The 19,154-nt window shown below is 56.0% G+C and overlaps 1 protein-coding gene across 1 annotated transcript; it reads left to right on the top strand.

The window, feature by feature from the left end:
• Window positions 1-493: 493 nt before the first annotated feature.
• On the top strand, window positions 494-18,710 carry RPS6KL1 (ribosomal protein S6 kinase like 1). The gene is made up of 12 exons (XM_025391561.1): window positions 494-546; window positions 1,215-1,356; window positions 2,128-2,412; window positions 3,683-3,807; window positions 5,048-5,140; window positions 12,601-12,648; window positions 13,055-13,187; window positions 14,244-14,849; window positions 15,186-15,275; window positions 15,441-15,523; window positions 16,838-16,933; window positions 17,249-18,710. The coding sequence occupies exons 3-12, from the start codon at window positions 2,148-2,150 to the stop codon at window positions 17,357-17,359; spliced, it is 1,650 nt and encodes a 549-aa protein (XP_025247346.1). The 5' UTR covers window positions 494-546; window positions 1,215-1,356; window positions 2,128-2,147; the 3' UTR covers window positions 17,360-18,710.
• Window positions 18,711-19,154: the final 444 nt, after the last annotated feature.

Genomic DNA, 19,154 nt, shown 5'->3' with positions numbered 1-19,154 from the left:
ATGCAGATGTGAACAGCGCTGGCTAGTTCACGGCTGTATCTCAACACCCAGCTCCTCATGCATGGTAGACTCTCAATACATAGCATTGAATCGTTGAATAAAGGAATGAAGTAACGAATGAGAAAAGTACTAGAAGTGGCACGGTCTAGATTTCTGAAGCAGCCCCTTCCGCATCCCTGGATGATTCTAGACCTGCTCTCCCCACCCACCCTACATCCCATCCCACCCTCCCCTCTCTAAGCCGCCCACCCCCCGCCCTCCCTCCGCCCTCCCTCCGCCCTCTCCGCCCCCTCCCCGCCCCCGACAGCACCGCAGTGCAGACCCTGTGGCTTTAAGCCCGGCAGGAGTCGAGCCGGGCGGTGATTGGTGGTTTATTCTAAGGATCAAGGATGAGCTAATCCGCAGCCAATGGCCGCGCTGCACCGGCTGGCCCCGCACGCTAGATGCCGGAAAGCCTCGGCGGCGGCGCGCTCTGGCGTGAAGGGCCGGTGGCGTCAGGGGGAGGCCTGGCCCGCGGACCGAGCTCCCAGCTCGGGCAGGTACGGTGTTTTGTCCGGCCCCTCCTCCACCCTCCCAGGCGAGGGGCCCCCTCGGCCGTCCCTCCACCCTGGGACCGTGCACCTTGCGGCTGAGGCCCCGCGGGTTGCACGCGCCGCTTTCTGCGTCCAGGCGGGGCCAGCGGCTCTGCCCGGCAGGACCCGGCCCGGCGGGGTGGCCCCTGAAGCCAGTCCCACCCGGGCACCCCCGAGAGCAAGGCCTCAGAGCCTCAAGTTCCCCCTGGGCTTGGCCGAGCAGGGATGGTGCGGCCTCCCTCCGCCTCCTGGCCCGGGTTCAGCTCCCCGCCGGCTGAGGCTGTGGGTCTCCCTCCCCGCCCCACCGCCCATCCTTCTCTCTCTCTCCGAATGACCTCGGGTTGTAAGTTCCGGGCCCTGCCCATTCCCAGTGAGACCTGGGAGAGCAAAGGCGGGACAGCTCCGCGGGCCTCTCTCTGAGCCCATTCCTTTCCCGCAGCCACGGCTCTCATCCCTTTGGCCGCCTGGGTCACACACTGCTCAGGGAGAAGCTGCTGTCAGGTCCTTGGAGGCCACATGGCCTTCTCAAAAGTAAAGCCGGGAGGACAGAGACCCTCCCTGGGGCTGGGTCACCCTGCCCTCTTCTATCCCCATCCAACGTGGCACCGAGTCTGCCATTCAGTCATTCCGTCTGCCAACAAGTCTTACAGGCCAGCTCTGTGCTTAGCTCTCTGCTGGCTCCAGGAGGGGTCCTCACTCGCTGACCACACCGACCTCAGGACCAAGGGAACAAACACAGCAGGGGCAATCCGTCCCGTCCACGGAGAAGTCTAAACCCCAAAGGGTAAATTAGATTCCCACAGGAGGAGCAGGGAGGGGAGAACAGGCAGGGTGGAGGGAACAGCATGAGGAACAGCATTTGAGATCAGCGTGTGTGGCCTCCATGTGCTGAATGCGTACTAGATATCAAGCGTGCTCCATGGAGGCCCTGTGAAGGTGGCTGTGGATCACAGATATCCTCAGCTCTCTCCAGAGCTCAACACAGTACCAGATACTCCAGAAATGTTTGCTGAACTGAATTTGATTGGAAAGGAAAACAGAACCCCAGGCCCGCGCAGTGGCTCACGCCTGTAATCCCAGCACTGTGGGAGGCGGAGGCAGGCAGATCACCTGAGGTCAGGAGTTCAAGAGCAGCCTGGCCAACATGATGAAACCCTGTCTCTACTAAAAATACAAAAAATAGCCAGGTGTGGTAGGCGAGTGCCTGTAATCCCAGCTACTTAGGATGCTGAGGCAGGAGAATTGCTTGAACCCGGGAAGTGGAGGCTGCAGTGAGCCAAGATCACACCACTGCAATCCAGCCTGGGTGACAGAGCAAGACTCCGTCTCAAAAAAAAAAAGGAAGAAAACAGAGTCCCAAGCTGGTGATGATTCTATCATTACCACCACTTATGAAGGACCTGGATCCATGAAAAGACCTTACCCACTTTAGCTCTGACCCCTTCAGTCTTTGGAGGTGAATATTAGTCTCCCTGATATTCAGTGGAGGAAACTGGGGAGCGGATAGGGGTGTTGCACCCAGCTAGGTCCTCCCTAATACATTTGCCCATTCCAGGTCCCAGCTGCAGGGCAGCCATGAGCCTGGTGGCCTGCGAGTGCCTGCCCAGCCCCGGCCTGGAGCCTGAGCCTTGTTCACGAGCACGGTCCCAGGCTCGCGTGTACCTGGAGCAGATTCGCAACAGGGTGGCTCTGGGGGCGTCTGATGTGACAAAGCGTGACTATCTGGTGGATGCGGCCACGCAGATCCGGCTGGCCCTGGAGCGCGACGTTGGTGAAGACTATGAGGCGGCCTTCAACCACTATCAGAATGGTGTGGATGTGCTGCTCCGTGGCATACACGGTGAGGACCGGGGCTGGGCAGGGCTGGGGTGAGTGGGGAAGGGCCAGTGCAGGACTCCTCCTGTCATCCATCTGTCCTGTCCTCTGTCCATTTGTACTGGGTGAGCAGGGCACTGTGCTGGCCTGCAGGGCCTCCGTGAAGGACAATGATAGCTGGCACTTATTAAGCTGTTCCTACGTGCCAGGCACCATTCTAAGGGGCTTCATGTAGATTCATTCATCTGAGCGTCACAGTAATAGAAATTACTGTATATGTTGTTGTGTGTTGTTCCAAGTACACGGAACCATTTTTTAAATTCTCGTGTTCCAGATGAGGAAGCTGAGGCCTGGGGCAGTTCAATAGCTCGCTCGAGGTTCCACAGCTATCAAGTGGCAGAGCTGGGGTTTGACTTCACAGGCTGTGTACTTGGCCTTCCACACCTGACTGCCTGTCCCTGGAGCTGGGCTGGGCTCCTGCCCTCTGGGAGTTTGCATTCTAGTGGGGGGAGACTGATGAGTTGATTTGGACCATTATAGTCTCAGGTAGGAAGAGGATTAGGGGTGAAGTGAAGAGAGGAAAGAGGGAAACTGAGGTCAGACTGGGCTGGCCTAGAGCATTTTCTAGATGTTAGATCTCTAATCTGAGCACTGGAGAATGGTAGGTGCATTATCCAGCTGAAGGACTGGCTAGAGTCCCAGAGAGAGAACAGTCAAGGCCTAGAGGTGAGAGGGGAGGTCCCTCCAGGGCAGCATGAGGAACTTCCATGCCAGGGGAGAGGCTGGTGGCCAGGCTTGGGGTGGCCACTGGGCCCTTCCTGCCCTCCGGCTGAAGAGACCCCTCAAGCCTGGGCTTCCAGTCTGTCCAGTCAATTCCTTTATCCTGGTCCCCACCCTAGCCTTCTTCACACTGGGCATCAGAGATGGAAGAAGCAATGTTCTCTGGAATCTTCTGTCCCCTCCTCTGAAAACAATGGATGGGGAAATCCCCACCCTGTCCCTTTCCAGGGTGTGACAGCTGCCAGCAAGGCGGTGGGTGCTAACGGTGAAGTGTTGTCTGCTGAGGAGTGACCCTGGTTCCTAACCTCCTCCTGCCATTTCCCTTCCTCCTCCTTCCTGGCTGGTCCCCCACCCCAGAGGAGGGGCTCACGAAGCAATCTGGGGGCAGAATCTGCCGAACCAGGCTTAGAAACAGGAGCTTCCTCCTCGGGAGAGCAGAGGGCAGGCAATGGGAGCTGGAACTCCAGTTCTCTGAGGCTGTGGCTCGGGACCCTGGTGACCCTCGTCCCCCACAGTTGACCCCAACAAGGAGCGACGTGAGGCTGTGAAGCTGAAAATTACCAAGTACCTGCGGCGGGCAGAGGAGATCTTCAACTGCCACCTGCAGCGGCCGCTGGGCAGTGGAGCCAACCCCAGCACGGTGAGGAGACCCCCCGCCCAAAGGCCTGAGCAGGAGAAGGGCTCTGAGGGGAGACTGCGGAGGCCCCAACACCCACAGGCCGGCCCTGGGCTGCAGGGCAGAGGCCGGCAGTGGAGATCGTTAGTTGGGCTGGAGTGTGCCAGGGAGGCCCATCATCTTCTCCTCCTGGCTTCCTCTCTCTCCCATGCCTCATGGCTCATTCATTTTCAAACAACTCACTGAGTCATCTCCAGTCCAGTCTGCCTCCCTCACAGAGCACTTGCGATGCGTGCACATATACATCTGCCAGCCTTGCACACAGTTCAGTTTACACGCTCACGTGTGTCCAAACTCAGAGTCTCCTGATTCTGTCTCTGTTGTGAACTAGTGTGCAATTTGGAACAGACCCTGATACCCACATGTGCACACACACACATCTGTGTTGTGTGTATGTGCACACACACTCTCCCCATATGGCTTTCTTTAAACCAGTAAGTGCTTAGTGAGGGTGGAAAATGCATGCGTGCTTCTTACCCCATGGATGCTTGCACTCACACAACCCTCCTTGGCTCACTGCATCTCTTATGGCTGCCTTTCCCCAGAGTACGTGCTTGGTCTACAAAGCATGTTCTGTGAGACTCACAGGTTCCCAGGTTATTTCCCTACCCCCACCTTGGGAGCTTCTGCATTTTTTGAGATGAAGTCACGCTTTGTCACCCAGGCTGGAGTACCGTGGCATGATCTTGGCTCACTGCAACCCTCCACCTCCCAGGTTCAAGCGATTCTCCTGCCTCAGCCTCCCAAGTAGCTGGGATTACAGGCAGGCACCACCACGCCCGGCTAACTTTTGTATTTTAGTAGAGATGGGGTTTCACCATGTTGGCCAGGCTGATCTCAAACTCCTGACCTCAAGTGATCTGCCCGCCTTGGCCTCCCAAAGTGTTAGGATTACAGTTGTGAGCCACTGCGCCTGGCCTAGATGGGGCTTTTGAGAGGGAACTTCTGAAGCCCAGAGAACATGGGCCTTGGGTGGGCTGAGCAGGGAAGTTGGCTTGACCACCCTGGACCAGTATGGGTACCTGTCAGTCGAGGCCAGCTTTTCCACCCAGCCTGCCCCTGTGGGGTGGGGCCTGCCTGTACTCCTGCCCTCCCTACTGCTCTCCTTGCATCCAGAAGCTCCTGCCTGATGCCTGGTGAGAAGGCCATGGCCAAGGAGGGCTTGGCTCTGAGGCTGCGTGTGGCCTGTCTCCCTCCTCTGCAGGGTTTCAGCAGCCTGAGGCTCCGGCCCATCCGCACGCTGAGCTCTGCTGTGGAGCAGCTGAGGGGCTACAGGGTGGTCGGGGTCATCGAGAAGGTGAGTGAGTGGACACTTGCCCTGCAGGAGGGAAACAGGGTATGCAATCTGGGGTGGTAGTGGGGAGAGAGATGTGATGTGCTGAAAGCAGGTTGTAGCAGTGGCCCCCACTCCTCCAGAGGAGGTGGGCAGGGTCAGAGGGGACTGCAGTTGTGTCCGGCAGTTCCCACCTCTCCCCCATCCCCAACACGCATGACTCTGGTCCTGGGTCCTGGAGAGGAAAATACAGGGAACGAGAAGAGGCCAATTGGCCAGGCACAGCGGCTCACACCTTGAATCCCAGCACTTTGGGAGGCCAAGGCAAGAGGATTGCTTGAGCCCAGGAGTTAGAGGCCAGCCAGGGCAACGTAACAAGACCCCATCTCAAATAAAATAAACTATAAAATTAAAATAAAATAAAATATAAAAAGAAGAGGCAGACAGGCCCTTTCCACAGCCCTGCAGCTCAGACCCAGAAAACCTGCTCCTTGGGAGAGTTGGGACAGAAACTGCAGGAGGAGTGAGGAGCTGTGCCCAGGGCGCTCTGCCAGCCCTCGAGGCCGTGCTCACGCCCACTTCCCGCATCCCACAGCACCCCCACCACACTCACCCTGAACCCCAGGGCTGCAGCCAAGGCACTCCACCGAGCACAGCTGGGGACTTCCTGCGGCTGGGACGTGCTCAACTCCAGAAACCTGTCCAGAGAGGGCCCGCGCTGGCCCTTCCTTGCCCAGGCCCTTGGCAAGTCTACCCTTTTTTACTCTCCTGACCTAACTATAACTTTACCCTGTCTCAATCCCATCTCGCGTGCTTTGCCTTAGTCAGGGCAGACAAGAAGATAGGAGGCGACGTCTCAACCCTTACTCAGGACACTCGTTGTTAGAGTGAGGAAATCAGAAGGATAGAGAATGAGGTCAAATGAGAGTCCAGCCAGTATGAGGTTCCCCTCTTCCCCGAACCCTGGAATAGTCACCCAAGAAGTTCTTTACCAAGCTGGCTAAATGGAGAGCTTCCTAAAAATACAGATGCCCAAGAATCTGTTATTTAACATACTCGCTGGGTGATTTTGGTGGATCTAGGGGCCCGCAGAGAAAAGGAGACAGTCCTGTGCTTCCCACAGGCAAGAGGATGACGTGCTGCCCGGGGGAAGGCCCCGTGCTGGGCACCACCCCAGGTGGCCACAGGCAAGCCCCCTGCTTTCTGAGCTGTGGTTTCATCTTCTGGAAAGTGAGATGAGAATTCTCTGTCTATGGGGTGATCTGGGAGGTAAAACAATTTTGGGGAAAGACCTGGCACGTGCTATGACACTGATTACATGTTTGATGGCTCTAAATACAAGTGACAGGAGTGAGCTGGGAGGCACGCACGCCCCTGTTCCCGGGCCTTACTCTGGCTGCTTCTCCTGGGTCCCTGGGGCAGGCCCCAGACTGTCAGCGCAGGCCCTGCCAGCTTCCATCTGCCATGGTCCCCTCCCCAGTGCTCGAGTGTCAGTGGCCACGACCCAACCTTGGCTGAGCACAGCTGCTCCCAGGGACCGGCTGGGAGGTGACTGACACCGTGCCTCCCAGTAAGATCCTGCTGAACCATACGTGTTATGGCAAGAGGGGTTCTGAGCTGAGTATGACAGGAAAACAGTGAGTTAAAGTTATGTTGCTTTGTTTTTTTAATGATAGGAGTTCTTAGAGTTTGTAGATGCAGATGTACACTATGACACAGAATTCCCCAAACTTGTTTAGCCTCAGGAAAGTGGTTTAGGAATCTGGTGTATCGAGGCCCCTGCAGATGGAAAGCACAAATTAAGGTCAAGCCCAACCATTCTTTTTTTTTTTGGACAGTCTCGCTCTGTAGCTCAGGCTGGAGTGCAGTGGCCTGATCTCAGCTCACTGCAGCCTCGACCTACCAGCCTCAAGCAATCCTCCCAGCTCAGCCTCCTGAGTAGCTGGGACCACAGTCTCAAGCCCTGCTAATTTCTTCTATTTTTTGTAGGGCGATCTCACTGTGTTGCCCAGACTGGTCTCAAACTCCTTGCCTCAGGTGATCCTCCACGTCCGTTTAGGCCTCCCAAAGCGCTCGGGATTACAGGCATGAGCCACTGGCCCGCCCCATTCTATTTCAGGGCTGCCCTTCTGTTTTTTGTTTTTTATCCTGTCTGGGGTACTCAACTCAAGGACTTCACCTCCCTCCTGAGATTCTACTTCCTTTCCCTGTGTCATGCCCAAGCCATCACTTTCCCCAAATTAGGAAAGGTGTTACTACCCCTGGGCCTGGCTCCCTGCAGCCAGACTTGGATATACTGTCACCCTGTTCCATTCCACAGCTCTGCCCAGACAGATCCGGGGAGGTGGGCAGTGCCAGCCTGCAGCAGCCCTCAGGCCCAGGGAGGAAGCAAAGGGCTTGCTCGGGATGATGCTTGAGTGATCCCTAACGTGTCTGGCTGTTGGGATAACTATAGGGGCTGAAGAGATGGTGGCAGGGAGCAGTGAGGTGGGTGGATTGGGACTTGGGAAGCAGCCAGAATACCCGAGGGCCTGGCCTCAGAGCCTGGGGGCCGGGGAGACGTCACCAGTGTTTGCTGAGCCTCGTGCAGGAGCCAGGCTCTGAGATGGGGTGGAGGAAGAAAAAGAAGGTCATCCAAGTCACTTCTTTTATTTGGCTTAAACACAGGGTGTTGTTTGTTTGTTTGTTTTTTAGTTGTTACCAACATTTTAAAATGTGCAGATTCTTATAAAAGTCCAGATTTCCTGCTTCTCTTGAAAAAATCAGATCTGGAAACGCTCGGCTCCCATTCCCCTGTGGCAGCAGGGAATGAAGGAGGATATGCCTGCTTTAGACAGGGCACCAGCCCTCCCGTCTGCACCTCCACCCTGCCCCTTTGCTCACATGCCTGGCCCCTGTGGGCCTTTGAGTTTAAGAACTTGTTTGAAATCTTTAGGCTTGTTTGTTCCATGGGAGATTCCTCCTGGGATTTTGATACTTTGTGCATCTTTAAAGAAGAGGTTTACCATGTTTCACCAAACTTTAATGGTCCCTCTGTCCCAAGAATTCAGTGGGTCTCTTTATTTACAACAATCGCTCTTTTTGCCTTCCATCTTCCCAAATGGAAAGCTCACCCAACAGTTGTACAGAACCTTCTCATTTACAGAGCTGTGGCAGTAAATCCTCACAGTCACCATGGGGGAGCAAAGGCTTATATGGTGCTGTTCAACACGGTAGTCACTAGCCACATAAGCCTCTCTGCATTCATATTCATTACCGATGAAGTCATCTGTGTCTCAGTTCATCAGTCACATTTCAAGTGTTCAATGGCCCCATGTGGCTACTGGCTTCCATATTGGAGAGTGCAGACGTATAATCCTGCCATCGTGATAAGAAGTTCAATTGGCCGGGCGCGGTGGCTCAAGCCTGTAATCCCAGCACTTTGGGAGGCCGAGACGGGCGGATCACGAGGTCAGGAGATCGAGACCATCCTGGCTGACACGGTGAAACCCCGTCTCTACTAAAAAATACAAAAACTTAGCCGGGCGAGGTGGCGGGTGCCTGTAGTCCCAGCTACTTGGGAGGCTGAGGCAGGAGAATGGCGTAAACCCAGGAGGTGGAGCTTGCAGTGAGCTGAGATCCGGCCACTGCACTCCAGCCTGGGCGACAGAGCGAGACTCCGTCTCAAAAAAAAAAAAAAAAAAAAAAAAAAGAAGTTCAATTGGACAGTGCTGCATTTTAATAATTGTCCTACAGAGAATTAAACTGAGGTTCAAAGAATTCAACGGGGCTGGGCTCGGTGGCACACACCTGTAATCCCAACACTTTGGGGAGCTGAGGCGGGTGGATCACCAGAGGTCAGGAGTTCGAGACCAGCCTGACCAACATGGTGAAACCCCGTCTCTACTGAAAATACAAAATTAGCCAGGTGTGGTGGCGCATGCCTGTAATCCCAGCTTCTCGGGAGGCTGAGGCAGGAGAATCGCTTGAACCTGGGAGGCGCAGATTGCAATGAGCTGAGATCACACCACTGCACTCTAGCCTGGGCAACGACAGTAAAACTCCGTCTCAAAAATAAATAAACAAAGAAGTAGACTGGGCGCGGTGGCTCACACCTATAATCCCAGTACTTTGGGAGGCCGAGGCAGGTAGATCACCTGAGGTCAGGAGTTCAAGACCAGCCTGGCCAACATGGCGAAACCCCATCTCTACTAAAAATACAAAATTTAGCTGGGCATGGTGGTGCGTGCCTGTAAGCCCAGCTACTAGGGGGCCGAGGCAGGAGGATTGCTTGAACCTGGGAGGTGGAGGTTACAGTGACCTGAGATCACGTCACTGTACTCCAACCTGGGCAACAGAGTGAGACTCCATCTCAAAATAAATAAATAAATAAAAATAAATAAATAAAGAAGTCAAGGGACTAGACAGTCCTCCGTCCCCCAAACCACTGAGTAAATAAAGAGCTTCTTGTTTGGTTGAATGAATGGGAAAATGCCCCCTACTTTGCTGCCCTTTTGAAATATAATGAAAGAAAAAGGAGAAGAAAAAAAAATCCCCTGAATCCTACCTAACTCCAAGATAATCACTGTTAATGTTTTAGTCTAATTCTTTCTGGATACTGAGGTTGGTTTTAGTATGTTTTTAGCAGAAATCTTTCAGTGTATGGATCAAGGTTTATTTCTGGCTTCCTCAGCCTTCCCTCCTTCGCTGGTTTTTTTGGACTCTGTCAATCAGAGGCCCTTGTCCGGGACAAGGTGGCGGGGAATCCCACTTGGCAAGAGACGGTGGGGAATTATCCGGGGTGTCAGGATTTGTGGGAAACTCTGTTCTCCTAAATGACTCCAGAGTTTTCTTCCTTGCTTTTTCAAATATTGCACAAGTTTGGTCAGGGAGCCAAGCCCAGGCTGGACTCAGTCTCTGGCTGTTGGAGGAGAGACCTCTGGTGGTCGGAGAGGACTCCCTGCTCCTGCTGCGAAAAGGATCCTGGGCACTCGTGTAGCCCACTGCCTTCCTTTCACCGGTGATGGAGAAACAGGCTCAGGAGGGAAGGCCCGTGCCAAGGTCACCTGGTTGTGCTCTCAGTTCCAGTAAAGTCTGCAGGGTTCTGGGATCAACCTGCCTGGGTTCAAGTCCTGACTTGACCACTTTTCAGCAGTGGGACAGTAGGCCAGATAACCTCTCTGAGGCTCAGGCCTGAATTTTGGCAGGATTGTGGGGATAAAGTTAAACAACCTATGTAAAGTGCTTGGCACAGAGTAAGCACTTTATAGCCAGGGTGGGCTTCCCCTCAGATGACACTGGTAATAATCACGACAGGTTGTCAAAGGTGTGCTCTGCGGCAGGTGCAGGCTGCTGCTGTGCCTGAATCGCCTGCTTTAACAGAATCCTCTTCATGACCCCCTGAAGGAAGTGCTGCTATGACCCCATTTTGTACTTAAAAGGAGCAAGGTTCAGAGAGGCCATGTGACTTGGCACATGTGATCCCTGACATTCTCACAGCCTTTCCATTCACCAAGGGCTTTCTTGGTTTTTTGTTTTTTGTTTTGTTTTGTTTTTCAGATGGAGTCTCTCTCCGTTGCCCAGACTAGAGTGCAGTGGCATGATCTAGGCTCACTGCAACTCCGCCTCCCGAGTTCAAGTGATTCTCCTACTTCAGTTTCCCAGGTAGCTGGGATTACAGGCGGGCACCACCACGCCCAGCTAATTTTTGTATTTTTAGTAGAGATAGGGTTTCACCATGTTGGCCAGACTGGTTTTGAACTCCTGACCTCAGGTGATCCACCCGCCTTGGCCTCCCAAATTGTGGGGATTACAGGCCTGAGCCACCACACCCGGCCCTCACCAAGGGCTTTCTGTATGGCTTCAACAATCCAGAGATGTAGGGAAGGTGGGCATTTGGAATTCCTGGTTGGTAGATGAGAAAATCAATTCAATTTGCCCAAGATCGAAGCCCAGTGCCCCTTCCCCTACCCTGATCCCAAGCTGTGGCCTTCCTCACTGCCCAGTAGCCTGGCCTCAGGGCCCAGTTCCCACCCCCCACCATGGCTGGCCACGGCCTCCCTGGGGAATGTCCGCAGGGCAGGCCAGCAGCCAAGGAGTCACAACCCCAGGGTGTGGGCCTTGCCTCCACACGCCCTCCCTCACCTGGGCTGAATCCTCTGTTCCCGCCCTCGACGTACCTGTGTGCCCGCTCCTCCTGCTGGGGCCCGCCCCTGCCCACCACGCAGATGAGAAAAGGGCCCTACTCCAAACACGACCCTGACCTTGCAATTGACAGCCTCTGCCTCTAGTGGAGACCAACACAAGAAGAGGCTGCTCTCCAAGGAAAGCCTCCCGAGAGGACTTTACTTATTTGTTTGTAATTTTTATTTGCAGTCAGGAGTACATATGCAGGTTTTTCACATAGATAAACTTGTGTCGTGGGGGTCTGTGTAAATGAAGGGGGTGGAGTGGAGTGGGGAAGAGGCCTGAACGCAGCATGCTAAGCCCACACAACGTGGCTGCGCTGGGGAGACCTGGAGTCAGCTCAGAGCTGTGGCTTCCTCAATTGTAAAGCAAGAGATCAGAGGCCGGGCGCAGTGGCTCATGTCTGTAATCCCAACACTTTGGGAGGCCGAGGCCAGCGGATCACAAGGTGAGGAGATCGAGACCATCCGGGCTAACACAGTGAAACCCCGTCTCTACTAAAAAATACGAAAAATTAGCTGGGCGTGGTGGCAGGCACCTGTGGTCCCAGCTGCTTGGGAGGCTGAGGCAGGAGAATGGCATGAACCCAGGAGGCGGAGCTTGCAGTGAGACGAGATCGCGCCACTGCACTCCAGCCTAGGCGACAGAGCGAGACTCTGTCTCAAAAAAAAAAAAAAGAGATCAGGGGAAGTGACTGGCTCTGAAGTCCCTTCCAGCCGTGACACCTCAGACCCTGCAGGATGGTGGGGCTCTGGCCAAGGCCTTGGGTGAGGGGTTGATCTCTGGGGGTCCAGGTGGAAAAGGGCTTCTCAGTTGATCTCTGGGGGTCCAGGTGGAACAGGGCTTCTCAGCCCTCCCCTTTGGTGATGTGAGGCTTGGCCCAGCATGGGCAGGGCGTTCTTCTCGCACCCCACACACAGTGAGCCGAGGCTTGGGCTCGCACCTACTACATCCCTGCACTGTGCAGGGCTCCGGGAATACAGAGCTCACAGTCCAGTGGGGAGACAGATTAGACAGTGTGAAGAGGCTCTCCTGAGGGTGAACTAAGAGAGCACTGGAGACAGATTAGGGACCCCAGCCCCCGTAATCTTGGGAAGGCTTCCTGGAGGAGGCAGCATCTGAGACCACAGGTCTAGCAGGGGTGGATGAGCAGGATAGGATCGATGTCCGCTTCAGGAGTGCCACCAAAGCCCGCTCTCCCTGCCCTGCCACTGGAGTGAGCCAGCCTCAGTGGAGGAACCTGGGAGGGGGTCAGGCTGGGGTCACGGAGCCCCAGGAGCTAGCACATGCCTCAACCAGTGCCTCTTGGACTTTGGCAGGTGCAGCTGGTCCAGGACCCGGCAACAGGAGGGACCTTCGTGGTGAAGGCAGGTGCCACCCTGCCCCTGCCACTCTGCATTCCCCTTGGATCTTTCTCAGGGCTCTTGGAAACTCCTACCCAGAACCTGCATTAGAAGCCTACACTCCCTCCCCCAAAAGCTGCTTGTTCTACCCGAACATGCCCCGCTTTCCAGATGGACACACATGCACATTACACACACACAAATACACAAACACACAAATACACACATGCACACACACTGCCCCCTCTTTGGCTAGAGGGTGGAGGACCCGGATTCTACAGGGGCAATGGGGGTAAGGACAGGTCAGGAACTGAGGGAGGCATTTGCTCCACCCTCATTCGGGTGCCCCTGAAGCCAGGGCTAGGAGGTCCCCTAAGAGCAGCAGTCTCTGGCCTGTCCCCGGCTGATCTGCCTGCCCTGCCCCTCCCAGAGCCTACCCAGGTGCCACATGGTGAGCCGGGAGCGGCTGACCATCATCCCACACGGAGTCCCCTACATGACAAAGCTGCTTAGGTACTTCGTGAGCGAGGACTCCATCTTCCTGCACCTGGAGCATGTGCAAGGTGAGCAGGCCTGGGGGCCCCTGTCAGCTCCCCAGGACTTTGGGATATGTTGTCAACTCTTAAAATGCTGAGCCCTGGCAGGGCGTGGTGGCTCATGCCTATAGTCCCAGCACTTTGGGAGGCCGAGGCAGGTGGATCAGCTGAGGTCAGGAGTTCCAAACCAGCCTGGCCAACATGGTGAAACCCTGTCTTTACTAAAAATACAAAAACTAGCCAGGGGTGCTTGTGTGTGCCTGTAATCCCAGCTACTTGGGAGACGGAGGCAGGAGAATGACTTGAACCTAAGAGGTGGAGGTTGCAGTGAGCCAAGATCATGCCACTGCACTCTAGCCTGGGCAACAAAGCAAGACTCTGCCTCAAAAAAAAAAAAAAGCTGAGACCTGGGGAGGGGTGGAACTTGCACCAGATGTACAGCACAGACCAGGGGACGTGGCCTTTCTGGAGGCCAGTCAGGCTGTTGTGGGCCTGTGTGCGGTGCCAAGGGGGCAGGGGACATCCTGGGGAGGATGCCCACATCGTGGGTGGGCATGAGAATCGAAGCTGTCTCCTCTGTCGCTGTTTCCTCCTGCGTTGGCTCTTTTAATTTTTCTGGACTGTGCCGATCCCTTGGGAGTGGCCAGACAGGGTGGTGGTGACTGAAGTTATGATTGTATTGATGACTTTTTAAAGTGAGGTCCACATCTGGGGTCATGACACATAGTCATCATCAGTCTGTGCCTGGCCTTCTTTAAATTTCTTTATATCAGTCTCCCTAAAAACAGTGTTCACATTAGTGAACCCACCACCCAAACCACAGACACTGGCAGTGCTGGACGTCTGTCGGTGGTGTGCCAGTTTGTGAGGCTGGGCCCGCTTTAGGTGGGTCAAGAGGAGGGCAGAGGGCATTCTAAGCTGAGGGGTGGGAGGGAGCAGAGGTGAGGGGCTGAACTAGGCCCGGACACCCAGAGGCAGAAAGTCTGTGCCCAAGACAGGGGAGGCAGGAGTGGGAACGGGCCCTGGCATCCATGCTCTTTTTCTCCCTGTCCCCACGCTCACCGCTCCCTCTGCATGGCCCAGGAGGCACTCTCTGGTCCCACCTGCTCTCCCAGGCGCACCCCCGACATTCTGGGCTCAGCTCTGGCTCTACCCAGGAGAGGATGAAGGCTCAGCTCAACCCCCACCTCAACCTCCTGACCCCAGCGAGGCTCCCCTCAGGCCACACCCCTGACCAGGACAGAATCGCCCTGGAACCTCCTAGGACTTCTCCGAGCCTTCCCCTAGCCGGGGAGGCCCCATCCACCAGACCCCAGAGGGAGGCTGAAGGTGAACCCACAGCCAGGACCAGCACCTCTGGCTCCTCGGACCTTCCAAAGGCCCCAGGTGGCCACCTGCACCGTCAAGCTAGGCGGGCTGGCCAGAAGTCAGATGCTGGGCCCCCTCAGGGACTCACTTGGGTTCCCGAGGCGGCCGGCCTGGTGCTAGGGGGCTGTGGCCGAGGCACGGATCAGAGCTGCCTGTCAGCAGATGGGGCCGGCTGGGGCTGTGGCAGGGCCACCTGGAGTGTGAGAGAGGAGCAGGTGAAGCAGTGGGCGGCGGAGATGCTGGTGGCATTGGAGGCACTGCATGAGCAGGGAGTGCTGTGCCGGGACCTCCACCCCGGGAACCTGCTCCTGGACCAGGCAGGTAGGTGACCTCCCCACCCCTCAGGGGGGCAGCCCCCAAAGCCTCCTCAGGCAGAGGACGAGAGATCCCCAAAGTCGAGGGGACCTCCAAGGTTGTCTTCTCCTCCCTGGCCCCAGCCGGCCTTTCAGTGGGCCTAGGCCGGAGTCTGTTGGCTGAGGCTCCTGGGAGTACCCTGTGGGCTCTGTGGGCCTCAGGGTGCTGTGCCCCTGCAGAGGTTCTGCCCAGCAAGGCCATTGGCTCCTACCACATGACTGTTGGGGGAAGCCCTGGAACCCCCTCCCCTATGTCAGCTGTCCTCAATCTTTGTCCCCTCCTTTTTCCTCCTACACACTGGAGGTCACATCCGGCTCACATATTTTGGCCAGTGGTCAGAGGTGGAGCCCCAGTGCTGCGGGGAGGCCGTGGACAATCTCTACAGCGCCCCAGGCAAGAAGGGGGAGGCCGGGGTGGGCCCTAGCACCTGGGTGCCTTTGTGGGGGTTGCGCCCAGAGTCTGAGAATGACAGAGGGGGTGGGTGGTGTCTGGGTAGGCTGAGGAGAACGGAAGAGGCCCTCTTGGGTGAGGCTGGGACCCGTGTTCTTGTTCCCACAGAAGTGGGTGGGATTTCTGAGCTGACAGAAGCCTGTGACTGGTGGAGCTTTGGGTCTCTACTGTATGAACTGCTGACAGGAATGGTGAGTGGCTGGGCTGGGTGTAGTGCTCTGGTGGGTGCCACTGAGTGTGGGATGGGCCAGGCTTAGTCCAGTCACTCAGTCTGGGCAGAGACTGCCTGGCTGTCCTGCCAGCACAGCTGCCCCCAAAGCCGGGGACACACTTAGCACTCCCAACACATTAGTTGGCTATAGCTAAGGAGACTGTCAACTTCTGTGAATGAGAGTAGAGTGGGGTGGTCAGCGAAGGTTTCTGCCAGAGAGAGCCTGGGCCCAGGTGGTGTCAGATTTGGAGGAAGCGCAAAATGTGACACAGCCCTTCTTCCCTGGAATTCTGTTCGATCCTCCTGAGCCCACTGTTCACTCTTCCCACCCATGCCCTCGTGGGCTGCCACTCCCAGACCTTCGCTGGAGGATGGGAGAGAGGGGCTCTTTCACCCAGGCAAGCAGCTGCCCTGTCCAGCCTGGGTCAGCCAAGAGCTCAAAAGATCCCCCGCAAACACTCCAGGAACCTGTGTTTGCAGGTTGCAGTCAGGGCAGGCACTCTTGGGAACAGTAGATGGCTCTGCCTTCTATCCTCCTCACTCATGAGCTCAGCACCACAACTGAGACCAGTTTTGTAGGCAACAAGGGAGAGGCCAAAGTGCATTTGAGCAGGAAATAGCCAGAATGGATGCAGCGTGAACTGAAGTCCAGATCTGACCAGTCCATCCGGGCTCCCTCCTGCTTTCGTCCCATGGCACAGGGTCCCTGAGAGTCCTGGTTGCAATTTCCCGCAGAGTGGCTCTCTCCTGCCTGTCTCCTCTCACCTCTCCAGCCCAGAGCTCCTGGCCTTCCTCCTAGGGGTTCCTGGAAGTTCATACTTCCCTCCAGACAGACCCTCTGCTCCCCAAAGCTGTGCCTTTCTGGGGTGTGGAGAGGTCCTATTTTATTGCCACGCCCCTGCCTTGGCCCCAATGGTAGCATGCTGTGGCCTGCTGCCAAATGAATAGCCAATGTGGATTTTTTAAATAAGGAGAAAAGTTCCATCACTGTTCTCAAGAGTGCCTGCCCTGATTGCAACCCAAGATAGTTGCTTCTAGCAAGCTTGGAGCCAAGACCTAGGTTCAAACCCTGAACTCGGCACAAGTCCCTTTACCTCTCTGGGCCTGTTTCTTGCCTTTCGTGGATAACGTAAAGGCACTGCTTAGCCATCAGGCAGTGTCTGGCCCTAGCAACTATAATTATTGTCATCATCCTCATGGGATGTGACATGGGAAAAAAAAAATCCTGGCTGCCACTGTAATGTAGACAGTCCTGGGGTCGCCTCCTCAGAGGCCCTTCCCTGTGTCCTCCCAGGCACTGTCCCAGAGCCACCCTTCAGGAATCCAGGCCCACACCCAGCTCCAGCTGCCCGAGTGGCTCAGTCGTCCGGCGGCCTCTCTGCTGACTGAGGTGAGGTGTAGCCCGGCCAGAGGAAGCAGCTGCCTAGCCTGAGAAAGGTGCTGGGAGGGGCACAGAACTGTGTCTGCACCACGTGTGCTTCGTGCTCAGTGTCTGATGTGGATGCAGAGGACAGTAGGGTCAACACATTTCTACATGTTGGTGGCCAACCACCACTAATGTCCCCTGGGTAAAATGTGGGTTCCACGGGCCAGGTTGCCAGGGAGCAGGCCCCCTAGGGGCCATAGTGGTTGGAGTCCCTGGAGGTCACCCCATGCCTTCACAGCCGGAGTGGGGCAGGCCAGCTGACTGGGCCTCTCTCTGCAGCTGCTGCAGTTCGAGCCTACCCGGCGCCTGGGCGTGGGAGAAGGTGGTGTCAGCAAACTCAAGTCCCATCCCTTTTTCAGTACCATCCAGTGGAGCAAACTGGTGGGGTAAGAGGGTAGAGCGGGTGACGGAAGCAGCTGGCCTGGTCTGGATCGCCTCTCCTCCTTGCCTGACACCCAGGGCTGGCCCTCTATCAGCGGGCTTCGGGCGAGGAATGGAGGGCACTGCCTGTCCTACTGGGCTCCCACTGGGACCTCAGAATTATGGCCACCACCCAGGAAGGGTCAGCTCCTGGAAAAGCTGGAGGTGGGGGCAGTCAAGGCTTGCCCTGCTAAGCAGCTTGAACCTTCCACCCATCAGTCAACAGACCCGTTGAGCATGTGGACTCACCATGTTAAAGGCTGCCTTCTGTGGCACTGGCGCTGAGCTCTTGACCACCTGCTGCACCCTACTGTGAGGTGCTGTGACTCACTCACTGCCATGTTGTGCCCTACTCAGGACATCTCTGGAGACACATCTCAGGACACTGATCCACTGGCTCAGTGGACCCAAACCAGACTGTCCTGGCTAGTCCTCTTAGTCACACAATGAGTGGGCCTCTTCCACCAGAAGCTGTTACTGCAGCTGGGGAGGCTCAGAAGCAAGGATGCCATCTGTAGTGTGGGGAGGGATGAGGTAGGGGACAGGAAGACCCCCCCATTCCTGACCATGCCCCCTATCTTGCGATTTCAGACTCGGGAGAGCAAAAGGGAGGGGAAGAAAATAAGAGGAATGGGGGGAGGAAGGAATGCACAGCTCTGCCCCTTAGAGCAAGTCTGAAACCAGAATCAAGAGCCCTCCTCCCCAGTGGGGCCAGCTGTGTGGGGGGAGGGGGGCAGCCTGCCCCAGGGGTACAAGAGGACAGCAATTCATTCAGCCTCCAGGCCAAAGCAGCTGAGACAAGGTGTGCCCATCAGGATCCCCTCTCAGGCTTTGGCTGTTTACCATGTCACTGCCTACTGTGACTTCATGTCCTTTTGGGATAAGAAACCACAAAACGTATGGAACAACTATCCATGGCTCTTAGCTAGAAATGTCTTGCTTCTGGTCTCTGAAAAACTGGGGTGAGTGGTTGTCCCAAAGACAATCGCCCCCAGTTTGGGGGCTCCTCTCAGGGTTCACCCTGTCACCGGGGTGTGGGACCTGGGAAACTTCCACTAGACTTTTGCCCCCAGCTCCTCCCCGCCAGCATCCCAGTCACCACCAGGTGGCGCTTCCTACATGGTCCACCTGTCTGGCTCTGAAGGCCCAATTCTGTCAGGCCAGACTCCTGTCACTCATGGTGGGGAGACCTGACTTCCTCGGGCTCTTCGGGAGACTGAGACAGGACAAGTGAAAGCGCAGCCTGTGTATGACTCTCCGCGGTTCACATCCTGCCTCTCCCTGGGGTTTACCTAGTCCCAATAAAGCCTGCTCTGGTCTATGGTGTTCTTGCTTCTTCCATGCAATGACCGCGGCTCACTGGGGCAGTTTGGAAGGCTCCCCCATAGACGCTCCAGAGTGAAGTCAAGAGTGAGCTTGGGGGCTGCCAGGAAGTAGGATGCAGGGCTGGTGGTGAGCAGCATGCCACCTGTGCCCTGGGCCTCAGGGGAAGTGGTGAGGTCAGGAGGAGGACTAGGCTCTGTGGGGAAGAGGATGAAGCAGCCTTGGAAGAGGCTCATGGTGCCTGGGGGAGTCCCAGTTGCATCCTCACAGTGACCCCTTGCAACAGAAGGCAGCTCCTGAGAAAACTGAAGCTCAAAGAGGTTAAGGACACCTAGCCAGAGTTGCAAGTTAGTGTTCCTTCTGCTACTCTCCCTAAGTCAGGCTGGACCACTTCCAACCACTGCTTCATGAAACACAAATCACTTCTGGAACTTCTGTGCTT

The sequence above is a fragment of the Theropithecus gelada genome, chromosome 7b (genome assembly GCF_003255815.1).
Source record: "Theropithecus gelada isolate Dixy chromosome 7b, Tgel_1.0, whole genome shotgun sequence".
NCBI classification, from domain to species: Eukaryota; Metazoa; Chordata; class Mammalia; order Primates; family Cercopithecidae; genus Theropithecus; species Theropithecus gelada.
This window is presented reverse-complemented; position numbering and strand designations above follow the sequence as displayed.

Bases quoted from the DNA above. Each gene is read 5' to 3' on its own strand.
- RPS6KL1 (XM_025391561.1), top strand. From the start codon at position 2,148: ATGAGCCTGGTGGCCTGCGAGTGCCTGCCCAGCCCCGGCCTGGAGCCT. The intron at 13,188-14,243 runs GTGAGCAGGCCT...TGCATGGCCCAG, and splicing joins GCACCTGGAGCATGTGCAAG to GAGGCACTCTCTGGTCCCAC. The intron at 14,850-15,185 runs GTAGGTGACCTC...TACACACTGGAG, and splicing joins CCTGCTCCTGGACCAGGCAG to GTCACATCCGGCTCACATAT.